We start from the raw sequence: 22,475 nt of genomic DNA, 5'->3' as shown, positions 1-22,475 counted from the left end.
ACTTGCTGAGAGTTATAAGCTAAGTTTAGGTATAAGTGAATATATATATCCTCTATTAGTTCCTGTGTACTTCTTAAATGTTAATAATTCAGTAGGTTATTTTTGAAGTTACATAAAATTACACTTTGTTTAAAAAATTAGAAGCCAGGCTCATGAATATTAAAAATGGAGAATGTTTTGACAAGTTATAATCAAAAAAGATGCTGAGCCCTGAAAAAATTTATATATATATATATTTTAGTTTTAGGTTGACACAATATCTTTATTTTATATTTATGTAGTGCTGAGGATCGAACCCAGTGCCTCATAGATACTAGGCGAGCACTCTATCACTGAGCCACAACCCCAGCCCCCCTTGAAAATTTTGATTTCTGAATTTTAAGGAGAATTTAAGAAAATTATGATTTACAAAAGCACACCTTTTAAAAAAGTTGGTGTATTATAATTATACATAAGTGGGATTTATTATGTCATATTTGTACATAACATAGTTTGATCAATTTCATTCCCTAATACCTACCCTTTCCCTCCTCTCCATGGATTTGCTTCTTTCCAAAGTAATTTACATTAATTTTTTTTGTAATTGCAAATGGACAGCATGCCTTCATTTATTTTTATGTAATGCTAAGGATCAAACCCAGTGCCTCATGCATGTTAGGCAAGCGCTCTGCCACTGAGCTACAGCCCCAGAACCCAAAGTAATTTATATTTGAAGTTAAATATGGATGATATATAATCTTTATGTTTTCCAAATTCCTTGTCTCATCTACTTTAACATGTTTGTTTTATTAGTTAATAGCAACTATATACCTATGCCTCCAGCCTGGCTCCTTACTAGGCATCTGCTGGGAGCCATTAGCCAAGTAGGTATGACAATTTCCTTGCCAGCGTACCCCATGTTGCAAGTGACATTGAATGTAGGTGACCTTGCTCAAGGACCAGGGCGGATTAGGGTGTTCCCGGTTTAGGATAATCGGGTTTAGGGCGTTCCAGGTTTAAGATTATTCCTGCTGGGAATAGGGCGTATCCTGCTGCCTGAGTTCCCCTTGAGTTCTCACGGGATTCAGACAGTATTTTTTTGGGAGACAGAAGCCCAGTGGAGGTGGATTTGGGCAGAGAACGTGGATTTCCCCAGAATGTGTTTGTAGACGGCTGGTGTGAGTTCGGGAATAAAGAGTTGCTGTTTGAATCTACAAGCTGTGTGGTGGCTAGTGATTGTGTGCCCAGCCAGACTGCGGCATTTGTGCCCAGCCAGACTGCGGCATTTGGCGGCCCGTGCGGGGAACTTCTGAAGCTTGGAGGTAAGTGAAATTGCTCGTCCCTAAGGAGGAGCAAAAGAATGGGTGACCATTTCAAAAAAAAACAGTGCGTTCTTGTTTTTGTTTCAAGCTGCCTATCCCTAGAAATTTCTCAGGCAAACTGGAAAAAATGGTTGACTAAAGGTTTGAAGTTTGTCGGCCCTGAGGAAGAGAAAATTGATACAACGATTTTTTATTCCGTTTTTGTTTCATTCAGTTTCGGTTTTGTTTTGTGTTATCTTATTGGGTTGCGTTATCTTTATAGTAGATTAGAAATTAGTAAAAAACAAACCGAAAAGATGTTAAGTAAATTGTTAGAGGTTCAGACCATGGAGAAAGACATTTTAGATCAAGCAAAAGAGAAGGTCTCTCGAGCTAGTCAGACAGAGGAAGAAAATTTAAAGGAAAAGGGGTTGTTAGGAAAAAGGCCACAACAGGAGGCTGTTACTAACTCCGTTTTATCACAAGAGGGCGTAATTCAACCAACAGCCCCACCGATGGAGACAGCTGAGTGGCCCTCAAACCCCGTAGTTGATAAATGGGATCCTGAGACAGGACCTCAAAGATTAGCATGCCCTGTACTTGAACAGGCAGGAGGGCAGCGAATTCACCGTGCTTTAGATTTTAAAACAGTGAAGCAGTTAAAGGAGGCTGTAACAACCTATGGTCCCCAAGCTCCCTTCACGATAAGCATGGTCGAGTCCATTACTAACTTGGACATGACGCCAGCAGATTGGGCTAGCATGTGTAAATCTGTACTAAATGGAGGACAATATTTGTTATGGAAGGTTGCCAATGAGGAATTTTGCACGGAGACAGCTAGGCAAAATGCAGCAGCCGGTTACCCTCAAAGAAATCTAGATATGTTGTTAGGAAAAGGACCTTATGAGGGTCAACAGCAACAAATTGAATATGATCCTGCTATATATGCACAAATTGCTGCAGACGCAGTTAGGGCACGGAAGACTTTACAAGGACATGGAGATTTACAAGGTCAGCTATCTAAGGTAATACAGAGAGCTAATGAACCTTACGCTGACTTTGTAGATAGGCTAATTCAAATGGCTGCCAAAATTTTTGGGGATACAGAACAAGCAATGCCATTAATAAAACAACTGGCTTATGACCAAGCAAATCATTGCTGCAGAGAGGTTATTAGACCATGGAGACATGAAGATTTAAACACATATATTAAATTATGTAGAGATATTAATGAACAAGGGCAAATCTTGGCAGGTGCAGTACAACAGGCTTTAGATGCCAGGCCAAAAACATGCTATGATTGTGAACAAACAGGACATTTTAAAAGGAATTGCCCCATAGGAGGAGGGTTTAACAAAAGTAGGTATCAAAGGAATAGAATACCGGGTATTTGCCCAAGATGCCGTAGAGGGAGACATTGGGCTAATGAATGCCGTTCTCAAACCACCATAGAGGGTACTCCCTTATCAAAAAACGGACAAAGACCAGGTATTTATCCACGATATCGTGGAGAAAGGCATCAGGCTCCATTGCCAAAAAACGGACAGGGGGGCCCACAACCACAAATCTACGGGGCAGTGGAGGAACCCAGCAACACCATCAGGGTAGTACCCAGGACACATTGTCCATTAAATCCCTCATCAGACAAACCCGAGGGAGCGCAGGGTTGGACATCTGCGCCTCTGCCAGAGCAGTATTAACTCCAGAGATGGGAGTTCAAATCATTCCCACAGAAGTAAAAGGACCTCTTCCCCAAGGAACAGTAGGCTTATTATTGGGACGTAGTTCATCTACATTAAAAGGACTTATGATAAGTCCTGGGGTAATTGATCCCGATTATGTAGGTGAAATAAAAATTATAGCTAGTTCTCCAAGAGGTATATCAGTAATTTCACCTGGAGATAGAATAGCACAGTTGTTAATAATACCCAGCCTACATAATAAATTTCCTAGTCATAGTGTAGAAAGAGGTTCCAGGGGATTAGGCTCCACAGGTGTAGATTGGGCTATGTTGTCTTTAAATTTAGATTCTCGCCCAATGCTAAAACTAAATATTCAAGGTCATGAGTTTAATGGGCTACTGGACACAGGAGCTGACCTTAGCATCATATCTCGTCAAGAATGGCCAAAACATTGGCCATTACAACAAGCCACTCAAACGCTTCGTGGCCTAGGAGTGGCGACTAATCCCCATAGAAGTTCTATGATATTAGATTGGAAGGATCCTGAAGGATGTGAAGGAACTATACAGCCATATGTATTGGATCATCTTCCTATAAATTTATGGGGACGAGATGTCCTAGATTAATTAGGTTTGACGTTAACAAATAACATCAATCCTAATGTGCCCACTACTAGGGCTAGACAAGGCTTTAGGAAAGAAAAAAGATTAGGAAAACAAGGGCAAGGTATAGCAGCACCAATACAAATAGATCAAGGAACAGACAGACATGGGTTGGATTTTCAGAAAGGGCCACTGAGACAATCAAAATTACTTGGAAATCAGAAAGACCAGTGTGGGTTCCTCAGTGGCCCCTGACTAAAGAAAAGATACAAGTAGCCCATGACCTGGTCAAACAACAATTAGTGGAGGGACATATACAACCTTCCATATCTCCCCATAATACTCCCATTTTTGTCATCAAAAAGAAATCTGGTAAATGGAGATTATTGCAAGATTTAAGAGCCATTAATAATGAGATGGTTATTATGGGACCTGCTCAATCGGGGATTCCTCAATTGTCTGCTTTGCCAAAAACCTGGCATGTTTTAGCTATAGATATTAAAGATTGTTTTTTTTCAATTCCAATTCATCCCGAGGATAGTGCACGTTTTGCATTTACTATCCCTGCATTAAATCATGAAGGTCCTGATCAGAGATATGAATGCAAAGTACTCCCTCAAGGGATGGCTAACAGTCCAACTATGTGTCAAATATATGTTAACAAAGCAATCCAGCCACTTAGAAATCAAAATCCTGAACTACAAATATTTCACTATATGGATGATGTATTATTGGCACATAAAGATAAAAACATATTGCTGGAATGTTATGCCACACTTACAAACTTATTAAAAATTATAATCTAGAGATAGCAATAGATAAAGTACAATTAAATTTTCCAATTAATTATTTAGGAGTTCTATTATCCTCAACCATGGTCCGTCCAACAAAAATTCAAATACGAGTAGATCAACTCAAATCACTTAACGACTTTCAAAAGTTATTGGGAGACATAAATTGGATAAGGCCTTATCTAGGTATACCAGCAGGAGAGTTGGGACCTTTATTTGATATTCTAAAAGGTCCATCAGATCCAAATTCACCCCGCATGTTTACTCCTAAAGCAAGAAAGGCATTAAAAATTATTGAAACATATATGGAAAATATGCATTTGGATAGAATTGATATAAGTTTGCCTTTATTATTTATTGTACTACCAACAAAAAATATTCCTACAGGAGTATTTTGGCAAGAAGGTCCATTATTGTGGATACATTTATCTTATTCTCCTAACACTATTCTTACTAGGTATCCTGAGGCTGTAGGACAATTAATACTCAAAGGAATAAAAGCAGCGAAGGGAGTGTTTGGAATTTCTCCCAATAAAATTATTACTCCATATACTATGGATCAAATTGATGAGTTAGCTAATGAGTTAAATACTTGGGCAATAATCATGTGTAAATCTAATGTTTCATTTGATAATCATTTACCATCTAATTCTTTGTTGTCTTTTTGGTCTAAGCATCCTGTAGTTTTTCCTAAAATGACAAGAAAAACACCTATCATGAATGCTCCAAATATATTCACTGATGGGTCTAATAATGGTACAGCAGCAGTAGTTACCCCAGATTGAACTTTTACATTTTTAGTACCCAAACAATCAGCTCAAAAGGTAGAGCTTAATGCAGTTTTACAAGCTTTTTTGATGTTTAAAGATTCTGTATTTAATTTATTTTCTGATAGTCAGTATGCAGTTAATGCTATAGTATCTCTTGAAGATGCTGGTAGGATTTCCCCTTCTTCTACTGTTTTCTACTATACAAAGTCTAATCTGGGACAGAAAAGATCCATTCTTTATAGGGCATATTAGGGCACATACAGGATTGCCTGGAGCCCTTAGTTTAGGCAATGATTTAGCAGATAAAACTACACATGACATACATATTTTCTCTACATTTGAAGAAGCTACAAATTTTCATAAAAGGTTTCATGTTAATGCTAATACTTTACAAAAGCGTTTTAAAATAACTAAGGAACAAGCCAGACATATAATAAAACAATGTCAAAATTGTGTGACATTTTTACCACAAGTTAATCTTGGAGTCAATCCTAGAGGACTGATACCTAACCATATTTGGCAGATGGACGTCACACACTTGCCAGAATTTGGAAAATTAAAATATTTACATGTTACAGTCGATACTTCTTCCGGATTTTTGATGGGCTCCCTTCATGCCGGAGAAAAAACTAAAGATGTTATATAGCTCATTGCTTACAAAATTTTGCCACTGTGGGCGTTCCTAAACAGTTAAAAACCGATAATGGTCCTGGCTATACCTCTACCTCTTTTAAACAATTTTGCTCATCATTTGGTATTACTCATATAACAGGAATCCCATACAATCCACAGGGACAAGGCATAGTTGAAAGAGCTCATCAAACTATTAAAACATACTTATTAAAGCAAAAAGAGGGAATTGGAAAGGGGTATATATCCCCCAAAGATAAACTTAAAATAACGCTTTTTACTCTAAACTTTTAAAATTTGGATTCATCAGGACTCAGTGCTGCGGAAAGGCATATGTATCCAAAAAATGTACATAAGCCTAAAGTACTTTGGAAAGATATTCTAACAGGACAATGGAAAGGTCCTGACCCAGTGATTGTCTGGAGTCGGGGGTCTGTTTGTGTTTTTCCACAGGGAGAACAGCAGCCGATTTGGATTCCAGAGAGATTAACTAAAACAATTTCTACAGATCGAAAAGAAGATGATTTGACTCAAATCCATAACAGCTGATATCCAGAACTCCAGCTTGGCCATTCTTACATCTGCGACAGTGATTAACCAGGGTGCTTTTTTCAATATCTATTTTATTATTGCATTTTTCCACATCATAAGGTTCTATTTTTATTTTTTGAGCTCATACAAACCTAGGTTAATGTTTTTCTGATCAGTTTTATTTTTTGACTGTGGAGTTTTTAAACATTGCAATGGAGATTTCACCCAGGTAAAGCTACAAGGCCTTTACTATTTTCTTATGTGTTGTACGTTTGTCTACACTCTTCTGTTTTGTGTTGTATGTCTGTATGTGAGTATGTCCATATTTCTTATATGAGGAGCGCTCATGAAAAAATGGATCCGAATTATTATTTTTTTTATTCACGTGATTTAAATGGTTTAATTTAAATTAGGTAAACAGCTGTTAAGGATTGTTTTTAAAGTAGGTTAACAGATCTGTTTGTTTACTTTCACCTTTCCTTTTCATTATATTCAATAATTCTTTTCAGGATAATGTCTTTTTAGCATCATTGCCAGAATTCCTATCTTCATCCCAGTGCCGGTGAAGACAAAGATAAAACCAAACTACAGCTTCTATGATAGCTATCACAGTAAACTGTATAAACTGATGCATCAATGAATATAACTCAACAAGTAATGCTCAATCAAGGAGTTAACTTACTTTGGGAGGAAACGGATTTTGGGAGGAAATGGACATATTGATAGATTCCTCCGCTTTGAACTGCTTGCAGAATTTGCCTGGACTATGTAACTATCGTTTGGTGCAGCGAATTGTGGTAATGCTGGCATATCTTTGCTGATGGTGTCACCAGTGATGCAATTTTTATTTCCTTGCCAGCGCACCCCATGTTAATTGTGGTAGTGCTGACATATCTTTGCTGATGGTGTCACCAGTGATGCAATTTTTCCCAAGGAGCCGTCAATTGGCTTGGTGTTGTGGCATTTCTGTACCCTCCTCCCTTCTGCTAGTGATGGTCTAAAATTTGGGGGCCAATGGCTGTATGCTGGACAGCTAGTCAGTGATGGGTATGATCCAATTGCAGTGGTATCAACCTAAGACAGGAGGCTGTCGCCTAAAGGTCAGTTTTCCGATGACAGGTAAGAACCATATGTTGAATTGGACAACCTACCAGGCACAGTCCTTAAGCCACATTAACCTCACTCCCCCACTGGCACCAAGGCCAAATTTGGGGGCCAACAGAGGTGAGGCAAAGAACCTCACCCCCCCACTGGTGCATAGACCTATCCACAAGTATGGCTGTATGCTGGACCGGTAGTCAGTGACGGGTATGATTCAATTGCAGTAGTATCAACCTAAGACAGGAGGCTGACGCCTAAAGGTCAGTTTTCCGATGACGGGTAAGAACCATATGTTGAATTGGACAACCTACCAGGCACAGTCCTTAAGCCACATTGCTTGTTGTTTAATTAATCAGAAGGGGGGAGATGCTGGGAGCCATTAGCCAAGTAGGTATGACAATTTCCTTGCCAGCGTACCCCATGTTGCAAGTGACATTGAATGTAGGTGACCTTGCTCAAGGACCAGGGCGGATTAGGGTGTTCCCGGTTAAGGATAATCGGGTTTAGGGCATTCCAGGTTTAAGATTATTCCTGCTGGGAATAGGGCGTATCCTGCTGCCTGAGTTCCCCTTGAGTTCTCACGGGATTCAGACAGTATTTTTTGGGGAGATAGAAGCCCAGTGGAGGTGGATTTGGGCAGAGAACGTGGATTTCCCCAGAACGTGTTTGTAGACGGCTGGTGTGAGTTCAGGAATAAAGGGTTGCTGTTTGAATCCACAAGCTGTGTGGTGGCTCGTGATTGTGTGCCCAGCCAGACTGCGGCATTTGTGCCCAGCCAGACTGCGGCAGGCATCTTCTGAATTTTCATGTCATTTTTGTAACAAAAGGCTGTCTGCTTGCATAGATAAATCAGAGGCAAGATCATAACATTTTAGCAGACCACTATGGTTTTGATTAATGATAAGGGTTAAATTGTAGTTATTTTCAAAGATGCTACTAATGAATTGATGGGATTCTTTTTTTAGGGCACCTGCGGTCCTAATGACAAGTGTTGTAGGATTGAATGGAGTTTGAGGATCTATCTAATGTGCAGGAATACTGCATTGAGCTTGGAAAATAGGGTTCTATCTAGAGTCTGCTTTTGTTAGCAGTAATCATGGAAGAGGGCTTTGTAAACCATAAAGAACTGAGGAACACAGTTTCTGTGTGTGCTTACCAGTCCCAATGACAAATGAACAAAGACTTATTACCAGAATTGTCAATAACAGTCTCCTAACTGCCACATCTAAAAGCCTTTTTTCCATTCTCTTCCCAATTTACTCTGTAGTATGTGATATCACTTCCTTTCTTCCTAGAATTCTCCTCCTTTTGGCTTTTGTGACACTCAATTGTGACTTTCTTTCCACCTCTGATTCTTCATGATCTTTCCTGTTTGCTTTTCTAACTAGCTCATTAATGATAGGCCTTAATTTTCATATTGACTCTCTTCTTTTTGCACTGAATTCCTCCTCATGGCTTTGATTATCGATGATTCAAATCTCTAACTTCTGTTTTTTTCCTTCCCTTAGATGCCTAAAAGATACCTCAAATGCATTATGTTCAAACCTGAATTTCTGACTTCTTGTTTCCATCAAAGCATTCTGGTACTAGAAGTCTCAGTCATCTTTTTTTTTTTTTTTTTCCCTTTTTCTTTTGGTTCTGGGGAGTGATCCCATGGCCTTGAACATGCTAACCTTAGTCTTTATCTCTTACCCTTTAATATTCTATGCTCAATCAGTCACCAAGTTTTGCTGATGGTCCTCTGAGGTGCTTCCTGATTCCATTTCATCCACTCCATTCTCACTATCCTTGTCCTAATTCAGATGAATCATCTCTTGCTTGGACTCCTGCTACAGCCTCCCCAGTGGTCTCCCATTCCAGTACGTTCTTCACAGTTGCCATCACAGTCCTCTCTGATAGATGTGATCACATTACTCCCTTTTTAAAAAAGAGAAATCTTGTTTTCTTTGGGCCTTTTTTAAATTGTTTCAATCATATGAATACATTGTTTATAGCCATTTTTATACATTTATGGAATGTATTTTTAGTTGTATAAATTTTGTCTAACTCACTAGGCTGGGAGAAGACTCGAGATCATATTTTATTTATCCATATTTTTTTTTCTGCACAGGCTTGTTTTCTTAATTGAATGAATGATTATAGAACTGCAATTGCTGCTTCCCCATATTAGCACTTTTTGTATTAGTCAGCTTTTTATCACTCTGACAAAATACCTGAGAAAAACATGATTAAGAGAGGAAAAATTTATTTTGGCTCACAGTTTCAGTCCAAGGATCAACCAGCATCTTTGCTTTGGGTCTGAGGTGAGGCATCATGGTATACAGAGTGTGGTAGAGAAAAGCTGCTAACCTCATGGCAGCTAGAAGCAGAGTAAGAGAGATGAAGGAACTGGGAACAATATATAGTCTCCAAGGGCATAGCCCCAAGGTCCAGTTCAATTATATCTGACCTCTTAAAGTTTCTACTATTCTTAAAAGTCCATTCAAATTATGAATACATCAATGGATTAAATCACTGATGAGGTTAGTGATTTAATACTTTGTAATTCAAATTTGTAATCCAATCATTTCTTAAAAGTCCTACCACTGTTGCTGTACTGGATAGAGATTAAGCCTTGAACACATGAGCCTTTCAAAGACATTCCAGATCCAAACTGTAACACTTCTCAATGTACAAGAACAAGTCAATGGACTAACTGGTCCATGGTGGGCCAAATGCAGCTTGCTACTTATTTTTGTAAATGAAAGTTTTATTGGATTATAGCTATACCCATTTATTTACTTATACTATGGCTGCTTTCATAGTACAACAGTAGAACTGAGTAGCTGTGAGGTGTAGAGTTAGCAAAGATAAAAATGTTTATGTTCTGTCCCTTTAAAAGTATACCGACCCCTGAACTAGAAGATCAACTATGCACCAATTATAATTTAGAATGAATAACTCAGTTACTAATGATGTCTTATATACTATATAGCTCTGATAATGGCAATTATAACAGGAGATAAGAATTACAAATTTAACTATTTAGCTCTAAAATATTCAGGGTCTGACCTGGGAAAGAGCTTTTACAAACTGGATCACTAAAGAATGAAGAATGTTTAGACACCAAAAATATCTTATAAAATCTTCCACCTGGAGACAGTGCTTTCCCTTACTCACTTCACTTCAGCAATACTGACCAATCCTGTCTCAACTGCACTTAGGTTAAGTTTATAACTATTTCAGGAGTTTGCTTGGGGATATTCTTTCCCCATATCTCTGCATGGTGGACTCCTTCAAGTGATTCATTTTTGTTTAAATGTCATTTCTCCCATTTGAAATCCAGCCTCACACTTCCTCTATCTCCTTATTTTATCTTCTCCATTGTCCTTACTAATTGTCTAATGATATTATTTGTTTATCTATCTCCCATCCAATTTATCTTGTTCAGTATATCCTTCATGCCTATCACATGCCAATGATCAATAATTACTTGTTGAATGAAAACCATCTTGAGAGGCCACTTACTTACTATGATTCTTGGAATGTTTTCTTCATAAAATTTTCCTTCTTTCATTTTTAGAGAAAACAATAGAAGGCATATTGTAACTCTTTCCTTGGTTGCACATAGCTGCATCTTCCTGCCAGAAATGTTTCAAAGCATCAACCAGTAAGGTGAGTGAGCTTAAATCTATAAGGCAGACCTAATACTACATTATGACTTTCTACTTATTCTGGTATTTTCCCTCTTCACATCCACTTGACTTGTGTCTTAGTACTTCCCAGACAACTCAGTGTTGTCTGGGAAGTACTAAGACTGCCAAAAATGAATAGTGCTAAGTGCCACGGCTTTGGTTGGTAGCTTATAATTCACTTCCAGTCCTGCAGATGAAAATGTGGAACAAAGAATTGGAGCACCGCGTGATTGCTTGGATCAGAAGTACTTAGTAGGTGAAACATAAAAGAGGAGGAAATTATCATTCTAAATGATATGAGATGTACTTGGCCACAGTAGAAGAATTTTGGATATCTATAATCTAACTAATTCTCTCTTTTTTTTTTTTTTTTAAGACACGGGATTGAACCCAGGGGTGCTTAACTACTGAGCCACATCTCACCCCCACCTTTTTTTTTTTAAATTTTGAGACAGGGTCTTGATAAGTTGCTTAGGGCCTTGCTAAGTTGATGTTGGCCTTGAATTTGTCATCCTTCTGCCTCAGCCTCTCAAGTTGCTGGGTATAGGTGTGTGCCACCACACCTTTTTTTTTTTTGGGTGGTGGTGGGGATTAAACCCAGGGTCTTGTATATCCTAGACAAGTGCTATATCACCCAGTTACAGTCCTAATCCTTGTATCTTATAATTTTATAATATTTATGGTGTACAATATATTTTAAATTATGTGTACCTTGTGGAATGGCTGTATCAAACTAACCAACATATGTATTACCTTGAGTACTTTTTTTTGTGTCTCATAAGAACACTTAAAATATACTCTCAAGGGGCTGTGGCTGTGGCTCAGTGGTAGAGTACCTGCCTCACATGTGTGAGGCCCTGGGTTCGATCCTCAGCACCACATAAAAATAAATAAAATAAAATACTGTATCCAACTACAACTAAAAAATAAATATCTTAAAAAAAATCTACTCTCAAGATTTTTGAGAACACATTGTTATTTATTATAGTTATGCTGTACAATAGAACTCTTCTTTTTTTTTTAATATTTATTTTTTTTTAGTTTTTGGCGGACACAACATCCTTGTTTGTATGTGGTGCTGAGGATCGAACCCGGGCTGCACACATGCCTGGCGAGCGCGCTACCACTTGAGCCACATCCCCAGCCCAGAACTCTTATTTTCTTAACTGAAATTTTATATCCTTTGTCCAATATCTCCTGAATCCCCTTCTCTCCCTGACCCCGCATTCTTGGCAATCATCTCCATTCTACTCTCTGCTTCTATGAATCCAACATTTTTTTTAGATTCCACATATAAGTGAGATCATGCAATATTTATCTTTCATGGCTTTTTTTTTCACTTAACACAGTATCCCCTAGATTCATCTACACTGTCAAAAATGACAAGATTTTTTTCCATTTGTCTAAAGATATATCACATGTTCTTTCGATGGATACTTAGGTTGATTCCTAAGTATCTTAGCTATCTATTGTGAATAAACATTGCAATGAACATGTGAGTGCAGATGTGTCTTTGACATACCAATCTCATTTCCTGTGAATATAACCCCAGTAGCAGGACTGTTGGAGCATATGGTAACCGGAGCATATGGCAGATCTACTTTTAATTTTTTAAGGAAACTCCATACTACTTTTCATAATGGCTATACTAATTTCCATACCAACAAAAGTGTGTAAAAGTTCCTTTTTCTCCTTATTCTTGCCAGCACTTATTTTCTGTGGGTCTTTATTTCTGTGTAATTCTGACTTACCATTTTTTCATGGGGTATATTTTTTATTTATTTTAAGTGAATGATGAGAAGCAGAATGTAGTAGCAAAATGAGGACACATAATGAGTTTGGGATCCATACTCCCTTTCAGTCTACTTCTGTTGAGAATTAGCTATGTATGATTATGTCTGGATTATATACACCTCTAGTCCAGCTGCTTGGGAGGCTGAGGTGGTAGGGTCACTGGTACCCAGGGGTGTAAGACCAGCCTGAGCAACACAGCAAGATCTCATTGCAAAATAAATAATTAAGAAAAGATTCAAATTCTGCCTTTTGTTTTTTGAAGACTGGACTCCTGCTGTGTTGCTCAGGCTTGCCCCAAACTCCTGGGATTCAGATGATCCTCCCACTTTAGCCTCCAGTAGCTGGACTACAGGTATGTGCAACCAGATTCAAGACCCCTCCACCCCTTTTTTTTTTGTGATAACTCAGGGCCTCATGCATGCCAGGCAAGTGCTCTACCACTGAGCACTTTTTTAAAATTATTTTTTTGAGACAGGATCTAGGTAAGTTGCTCAGGATAAGTGACCTTCCTGCCTCAGCCTCCCAAGTAGCTGGGATTTCAGGTGTGTGCTATCACACCCAGCTAAGACTCTTTATTAAAGTAATGATTTGATCCCTTTTTACAAGACAGCTAATGAACTAGCTCTATGATCTCAAAGGATGGAGAGTTTACATTTCTATGTGGGCTTCTATAATGGTTAGCAAACCTTAAATTCTAGACACTATTTCTCACTTTATAAATCTCTCTCACAGAATTTTATTTTTTCCTTTGTGGAACTTTTAGGGGTTTTTGGTGGGCAAGCTTTTAAAGTTATTTCTTCATAGTATAGAAAATGTTTCTCTTTAACTCCAAGTCCTTTTCATCTTTCCTCACAGATGCCATACAACCACTCCTTATTGCTATTGGTGTTCTTTCCTATATTCCCTTCAACCTTCTAGTTTCCCTAAAATGTAGTGCCTCAGAATATAAGTATTGTTCAAATCCATTACTTCAAAATATAAAAAGCACCTTTCACCTCACAAAAACGTATTATGAAATAAAATCTCCTAGTTACTTTTGGCGTATGATTGCAGGATCTTATCAAACACCTACACTTCTACCCTTTTTCGGTTAAAGGGACTCCTGAGACTCCTCTTTTTTCTTAATCCTTTATCTGTGTACTATTAATTATGATAAACTAATCATTTACCTGTTTAACCTTTTCATTAAAGAACAACCCCTGCCCTGTTATACAATAAAAGGGACTGAAACCTCTCTTTGAATCCTGAAACTTCTAATAGTGAATATCAAAGAACACTGTGGGCCCAGATAACTTTGCTTAATTAAAAAATAGTAATATACCAGAGTTGATATTTAATAATTTTTTTTAGAGAGAGAGAATTTTTTAATATTTAATTTTTTTTAGTTTTCAGTGGATACAACATCTTTATTTTATTTTTATGTGGTTCTGAGGATCGAACCCAGCGCCCTGTGCATGCCAGGCAAGCATGCTACTGCTTGAGCCACATCCCCAGCCCCTTTAATACTGTGTTTTCTATAGGAAATACCTTTAAAATACTCAGCATAGAATGTGATTGGCAGTGGGTAAAAACAAAGTTTTTATACTTAAATTTCTTCCTTTTTTTTAAAAGTTGATGATAGATGTTTATTTCATTTATTTATATGCAGTGCTGAGAATTGAATCCAGTGTCTCACGCATGCCAGGCAAGTGTGCTACCACTGAGCCCCAGCCCCAAATTTCATTTCTTTTAAGTATGCATAAAAACCTACACAGGTGACACTAAAATAATGACTTAACACAGTCTATATGTTAGAGAAAATAATTTGAAAAAAACTATATGATAAAAGTTTGCAATGTATAAATCACAAACAAGAGAGGAATGTTCTCATGAAAATGCCACTGATTCAAATCTCAATTCTGAAAAGCCAGATAGCCTCCTACAACTAGTTCTTTACCATATGGTAAGTGTCAGGACAACAAAAGCAAAATGCCAAGCCTCAAACAGCATCTTATTGATAAGACCTTTATTTAGCTGACCGCTCCACATATGCTACACATCAAAAAGACAGAACACAAAAGTCTGGTTAGGATAAGTCCCTCTATTTGTTGTTATTGGGCTATCATACAACATCTGGTTAACAGGTATTATTATACATGCTAGTAAGGAGTTTCCTAAGTTTGGGCATGAGAACTGAAATAAGAGATTTTAAATTAAAAGTTGGCAATTTTTATAAATCATTATATTCAAGGATCTGGAGCTATACAAATTCTTGATTTAAGCCTCAGAAGTATGGTATCCATAAATCACTGGTTTGTAACAGAGAAAGTTATATAAAGAGTTAAAGTTGTGGTTTATTGAGCAACTAGAGCTAAATAACTGATTAAACTCTGTTATCCATTTCTTTTAATACAATAAAAATCAGTAATAAACTTGGATTTTTAAATGACCTTCCTCATTCTGGTCCCTATTTCCTTGTTCACTGTACTCTTATTGAACCTCAGTGGACTCCATACTGTAGCTCGTAGAACATTATTCATCATAGCACCATCTGAATGATTTGAGTCCTGACCAATCCTGGGTGATATGTGTAAAGATCACATCAGGCTTCTATCTGAAATGATAAAGCACAGATATCTCTGAATCTGACCCTCACCCTCAAAACTGAAAGAAGCAATAACTCTTATAGGGAATTTTTTAAGAGTTCATATTGATTTCTGAATTCACAGAATCAAATTGGTAGATTGTTGTAAAATGACACTGAATAATACTCTTCACATAACATAATCTTACTGGAAGAAAGAGCTGTAAGAATGTCTATGTGAATAAATGTCACCAGAAAGCAAGCTTCACTATGGTTTGGGGTTAGAGGAAGGGACAGGAAGTGAAAAGCCACACACTTTTCTGTACCTATCAGATTTGAGAAATTACTGGGTTCATACAGAGTTCTGCTGCAGTAGGGAAACCTGTTCTGCTGATAACACACATAAAGGTGATAAAGGTGCAAAGACTGCTTAAAATAAAAAAAAAAAAAAAAAAAAAAAACTTTCACACTTTCTCATACTCCAGAATTTAGATCTGGGAAGGAATAGGAATGAGAAATATTTTTGCTAAACAGAAATAGTTTCACTGTTTACGTGCACAAGCACTGTGTTTATCACTTTACCAGTTAAACTGAATGAACATTCCAATACCTGCATTTTGGGGGCTTAGAACCAAACAAAAGCAAAAGCCTGCTGGGATAGGTGAGATACTTTTATTAATAATAGCACAGGTAAATAAAAAACTTAAAAAGATGAGGGTTAAGTGTATGTAGTCTCTTTTTATGAGGTTATACTACCTAATTTTCTCAAGAGTGATTTAGTCTTAACCTATCGGGTTTCCTTTTTTTCTTTCTTTCTTGGTGGTGCTAGGATTGAACCCAGGGCCTTGTGAATGCTAGGCAAGCATTCTACCACCTGAGCTATATCCCCAACCCCTTGGGTTTTCTTTACTTTTTTTTTTTTTTTTTAATTTTTAAATATTTGGTTTTTAATTGTAGGTGAACACAATAACCTGTGGTGCTGAGGATTGAACTCAGAGCCTCATGTGTGCTAGGTAAGTATTCTACCACTGAGCCACAACCCCAGCGCTTGGGTTTCCTTTTAAACAGGTGAAATTCTTGAGGCTTGAGAAAGGGTGAAGAATTTATTTGGAGTCATACTGGTTAAGAAAAATGCTAAAAATAGATACCTTTTCCACAAAGGTATCTTGCTTATCTATCAAGTCCTGCAATTCCTTTCTTTTTACATGGCAATGACAATTATCACCTTACTCATATTTTGTCATCTTCTAAAAAATGAAGTGGGATTTTCCCTTCTCTACATGAACAATTCTAAATGATAAAGCATTAAACCAGAATAGCTCTGTCTGCCCAACCATACACTCAAAACTGAAACAAAGGGGAGCTGTGATCAGTAACACAAAGGGTCAAAATGTCATCTATTTTCAGAAAGTTGAGGGCTCACACAAACCCCATTTTGCAAAATGCTTCTCTTAGATACTGAAAATATTGAGGGATTCTTATCTGGCAAATAACCAGAATTTCATATTTAACATTAACTCTTTTTCTACCTCATTTGTTTCTTCCTGAGGAAAAATCAGAAGATTCATTTCCATTAGTGAAGTCCTTGAAAACACTTGTCTGTGGCCCCTCTCTTCCTCTTCAAAATAAAATAACAGCCACGTGGGCGCACAAAGAATGGACCAAAATTCACCCCGTTGAAGAGCTTTTCCTTTTCCATAAAATGATTGGGCTTGTGATGAGGTTAACTACTTCTGTGTGCTTTTCTAAGTTTCTAAGTTTTGTTGTTAATATATTTTAAAAATATTTTTTAGTTGTAGGTGGACACAATACCTTTATTTTATTTTTTATGTGGTGCTGAGGATCGAACCCAATGCCTCACATGTACTAGGTAAGCGTACAACCTCTGAGCCACAACCCCAGCCCTGTTGTTAATATTTTTAAGTAGAGTAAACATGGCTTCACCATCTATAAAGAAACAGATATCAAGAAGTCAGAGTTGAGTTTAAAATTCAGACACTTTAAAACTGGTGGTGGGTGACTTTCTAAATCTGAGTGGGATGAGTTTGTTTCCCTTAAAGATGCCAATTTTCTTTCCCAGTTGTTCCTCTTGTGGCCACTGATTCAAACATAAGAAATTACAGTGATTTCCAATTTTGTAAAAAAAACTTATGAGATTAATTTGTTGGTCTTCGGTCTTTCTGTGAAGCTGCAGCATGGGCTAGCTACAGGGTGAGGCTCAAGTAACTTTCTTAAGGTCATGTAAGTCAGTAAAGATGAGCAAATAACCCCAGAAGTACTTCTACTAGTCTACACGTTTAACCACTAGACCACACTAGCTCACATGTCTGATTCATTTCAAGAGCTTAGCAGATCTTATGATTTTCAAAGGCCCACCTGTTTGTGCTTTTCAAATAAATTTTGAAATCTGTCATTACAAAACAAACATGCTAATGAAAACTGACAAGTCTACTGCTTCTAATTCATTCTTTTTCTGTGATAGCCAAGAGGTACCTTCCAACATCAGTAACTAACAAAGACTTCAGAAGAAAGCTGCATACCTTTAATTAAGCAAATCCTGGTAGACATACCTAAGTCAAATGACTTAGAAGCTTTCCACTTGGCACATCAAATAAGCACCAGAATTAAGACACTAGTTCCTAATTCTTTTTGTATGAATTATAATCACTTGGGGAAATTAAAAAAAATACTATGATGGCTGGGGTTGTAGCTCAGTGGTAGAATGCTTGCCTGGCATGTGTGGGGCACAGGGTTCAATTCTCAGCACTGCACATAAATAAATAAAGATCCACTGGCAACTAAAAGATATATATATATAAAATACTTATGGTTAGGACTCACCAAAAATCAGTCAACTAAAATTTTTGAATTAGCCATCAATATTTTTTAAAGGGCTGGGGATGTGGCTCAAGCGGTAGCGCGCTCGCCTGGCATGCGTGCGGCCCGGGTTCGATCCTCAGCACCACATACAAACAAAGATGTTGTGTCCGCCAAAATCTAAAAAAAAAATAAATATTAAAAAAATTCTCTCTCTCTCTCTTAAAAAAAATTTTAAAAAAATATTTTTTAAAAACTCCCTATAGAATTCTAATGAATAGCAAGTATTAAGAACCCCTAAATTTGAAGGTCAGTTAAAAAAATTTTTTTTGAGATGGAATCTTGCTAGGTTGCTCAGGCTGGCCTCAAACTCTTGCGCTCAAGTGATCCTCCTGCCTCAGCCTCCTGAATAGGTTGGGCTATAGGCACATGGCATCAGGCCCTAAACTTTTGATCTGAACAAACTTATGAAGTTCTAATAATCTATAATAATTGTCACATTGTTGGAAGAATCTGAATAATAAAATATTTTTACATTTAACTATATAACAAAGCAGAAGGTAATTAATACTATTCAAAAAAGATGTCTTACTTGTGGAATTTAAACCAAATGTTTTTTATCTGGCATGGTGTCTTAAGGAAGACTTCTAAGAAGATCATGACATTGAAGTGGGCCATGAAGGGTAGGTTAGAGAGATACAAAAAGGAATTTCAAGCACAGGCCACAGTGCTATCAAAGGTGACTGTAAGGGGAAACAGTGGACACAAACTAATGATAAATAAGAATAGGATAGGATAGGCAGGTTGGAGCTACTTCAGAAGGGCCTTGTATTTTGGCAAAATTATGTGGTAGGAGCTGGGAAGGCGCAAGGATTTTTTTTTTTTTTGTACTAGGGATCAAACTCAGGGTGCTTAACCACTGAGATACATCCTTAGCCCACACCCCTTTTTAAAAAAATTTTGAGATAGGGTCCTGCTAAGTTGCTGAGGCTGGCTTTGAACTTGCATCCTCCTGAGCCTCCTGAGCCTCTGGGATTACAGGAGTATGCTACCATACCTGACCTGGCACTAGGATTTTGGATTGATTAGAGTTAAGCTTTAGGGAAAAGATTATTATAGCTGAAAGAAGAATGGACTAGTTGAGTGAAGAGAAACTTGGTAAGGAGATCTGTTTAGGAAGCTAATTACAGCAGTCTCAGAAAATAATGAAGGCTTGATGTGGATTAATAGCAGTAGGAAGAGAGAAAAATGTTTAAAAGAAGTTATAAAGGCAGATTGATTATGGGAAACAAAGGGCAAGAGAAGCATAAAAAGTCAGATTTTAATTATAGGTAATTAGGAAGATGCAAATGCCACCAAAAAGAATAGGGGGATATCTGAAAGAAAAGTTGAGTTCAATCTCAAATGCCTGAGGAATATCCAGATGGAGATACCCAGCAAAAAGAACAAAGTTTTTGGACCTATAAACTAGGAGAGATATCAGAGTTCAAGATACAATTTTGGGGGGGCTGGGGTTGTGGCTCTGTGGTAGAGCACTTGTCTAATTCGTGTGAGGCCCTGAGTTTGATCCTCAGCACCACATAAAAATAAATAAATAAAAAACAAACATATTGTGTCCAACTACAACTAATAATAATAATAATAATTATTATTATTATTTTAAAAAAGGATATAATTCTGGGAAGAGGGGCACAAGAGACACTTGATTGAGATAACCAATTTTCTTCCTAAAGTAACTTCATTATCCTTTACTAATTATGTTTGTTATGATTTCTTGAACTAATCTCTTACATCACTCTTCTGAACCTTCTGCTTCCTTGTCTTAGTTATCCTACCCATCAAAACTACAACCTGAGGGGCTGAAGTTGTAGCTCAGAGGTAGAGTGCTTGACTTATACATGTGAGGCACTGTGTTTGATTCCAGGTACCACATATAAATAAGCAAATAAAAAATAAAGGTCCAGCAACAACTAAAAAAAAAAATTATTAAAAACCTGAGATCAATGTTGCAACATACTTTTTTCTCACCTACAACAAGATGGCTGAAAACTACTGGGGTAGGTTTGTGGAAGAAAAGGAGATCAGGGAATCTATACTATTACTACTATAAACCCATGCTCACTAGCCTCATCCTGTCAGTTTTTTCTTACCCTTGATTACCTCCTTTTCTGAATCATCTCAATGACTACCACTATTTTCACTCTCCATACAAGCATCACCTCTAGAACACAACCTCAAATTCCACTTCACTGAAAAATTAAGTTGTCAGGCATGGTTTAAAAAATTTTCCTCCTTCTTCCAAGTGTATCTAATAGCCACACTTCACTTTTTTCCCCCTCTGGTCTCGGAAGATGTACTATTTCTCTCCTATTCAAGTTATTTTACCTTCTGTGTCTGATCTCAGTTCTTTATGCACCCTTAGGACCTTGTTTTATTAGGTATTTGTACTCTCCATCCTGCCATCAGCTTCAAATTATTTTTCTTTACTAGATCCTTCCCCATGCCCTACAAACATGCTTGTCTCTTTCTAGCCAAAACAAATTGTACTGTTTGATTTTTAACATCATTACTCAAAAGAGAAGTGTGTATTCACTGATTCTACTCCCTTATTTTAAACTGGGACAGGAGGGGGTCATATATTCTTTTAAATTATATAAAAGGTCTTTCTTTATATACACTCCCCCCTGCCCTACCAGGAAAGACTTTTATTTTTTGGTACTAGGGATTGAACCCAGGGGTGCTAAACCACTGAGTCACATCCCTATCCCTTTTTAGGATGAGACGGGTCTCATTTTGTTGCTGAGGCTGGCTTTGAATTTGTGATCCTCCTGCCTCAGTCTCCTGGTTTTTTGGGATCATGGCATGCACCTCTGTGCCCGGCCAAGGTACATATCTTAATGATTACTTTCAATGTATAACCATACAACTCAATGTATAGTAGTTGAGAATTAGTGGCATGGTAATTTTATAGGTTTGGAGAATCTGATTTTGGAGCATATGAAAATGGTTTTAAGTCTTAGTGTTTTAAATGAGCAACATTTTTCTCAGCATTGAAACCAGAGGAAAATAGTTATCACCTGGCAGTTGCTTTGTTCTCCCGAAACACTTTTGCCATACAGTATGCTATGTTACAACAATTGAAAACCACTATATGAAAAGCATAATGTGGGGTTTGAAAAAGTCATTGGAAAAAAAAATCAGTAAATAAAATGAAGCTAAAATAGCTCAGAATATTCAGTTTTTATAATGTGATTGATTTCACCAATACAGATATTGTAGGTGTTCACCAAGCATTCTGTACTAATTTCTCAAATGCTTTTGCTACACTGGGATTTTCAGTATTAAGCTTGTGTATTTTGACATCTCCCTCCTAACACACAATATACTTGATTTATACTAAAATGACAAATAGCTAACTCCCAAATTCTTCATTTAAAATGGCTGCTGGGACAACATAAAATAGTAATAGTGAGAACCAGATAATTTCAAGCTTTGTCTTACCCTCTGGTTATTATAATCTGCTTTAAAACTTTGTAAAATTGTTTAAAAAAGGAGCAAAATGGAAGCATTTGCATTTTATCTCCAAGAACCCTATGACTTTACTATTAACTAGAATGATCAAAGTGGGGAAAGAGAAGTCAGAGACAGGAAGAATATTAAGAGGTGTCAAGTGTCTATGATATACAAATTAAATGGAAGTTTTTTTTTTTTTTTGGTGGTACTTAGGATTGAACCCAGAGGTTCTCTACCCCTGAGCCATACACCTCCAGCCCTTTTATATTTTGAGACATGGTCTCATTAAGTTGCCAACGCTGGCCTCAAAATCATGATCCTTCTGTCTCAGACTCCCAAGTCTCTCGGAATACAGGTGTGTGCTACTATGACAGCTAAAGGAAAGTGTTTAAAGACAACAAAGAAAGAATACACCTGGGCTGGGGATGTGGCTCAAGCGGTAATGCGCTCACCTAGCATGCGCCAGGCACTGGGTTCGATCCTCAGCACCACATAAAAAAATAAAATGAAGATGTTGTGTCCATTGAAAAAACTGAAAAATAAACATTAAAAAATTCTCTCTCTCTCTCTTGAAAGAAAGAAAGAAAGGATACACTAGATTCAGGATCTTGAATTTAACAAGCACTCTTAATACACTTGGGAATAATAATTTTTCCTCCTTATAACATTTAAGCTTCCAAGACTACTTAATAAAACACTTTTGATAAAATTAGTTAAAGAAGAGTTT

At 37.3% G+C, this 22,475-nt stretch overlaps 1 protein-coding gene across 5 annotated transcripts in view; it reads right to left on the bottom strand.

The window, feature by feature from the left end:
• The window catches only part of Rpap2 (RNA polymerase II associated protein 2), a 100,236-nt gene that overhangs the window by 14,748 nt on the left and 63,013 nt on the right, over positions 1–22,475 (bottom strand). The window contains exons 12-13 of one of the 5 annotated variants that reach the window (XM_058585184.1): positions 18,260–18,415; positions 14,717–15,448 (exon numbers count right to left, since the gene is read on the bottom strand). The exons of 2 other annotated variants lie outside the window; for them this stretch is intronic. In XM_058585184.1, the coding sequence (XP_058441167.1) occupies positions 18,295–18,415 (121 nt within the window). In that variant the 3' untranslated portion in view covers positions 14,717–15,448; positions 18,260–18,294. Of the gene's footprint in view, positions 1–9,079; positions 9,305–14,716; positions 15,449–18,259; positions 18,416–22,475 lie in introns of those variants that run through there. 2 more of the 5 variants (XR_006855487.2, XM_046461722.2) reach the window with 2 other exon arrangements.

This window comes from Marmota monax, unplaced genomic scaffold (genome assembly GCF_021218885.2).
Source record: "Marmota monax isolate L192 unplaced genomic scaffold, Marmota_monax_Labrador192_F-V1.1 WCK01_AAM20220418_F8-fsc00070, whole genome shotgun sequence".
NCBI lineage: Eukaryota > Metazoa > Chordata > Mammalia > Rodentia > Sciuridae > Marmota > Marmota monax.
This window is presented reverse-complemented; position numbering and strand designations above follow the sequence as displayed.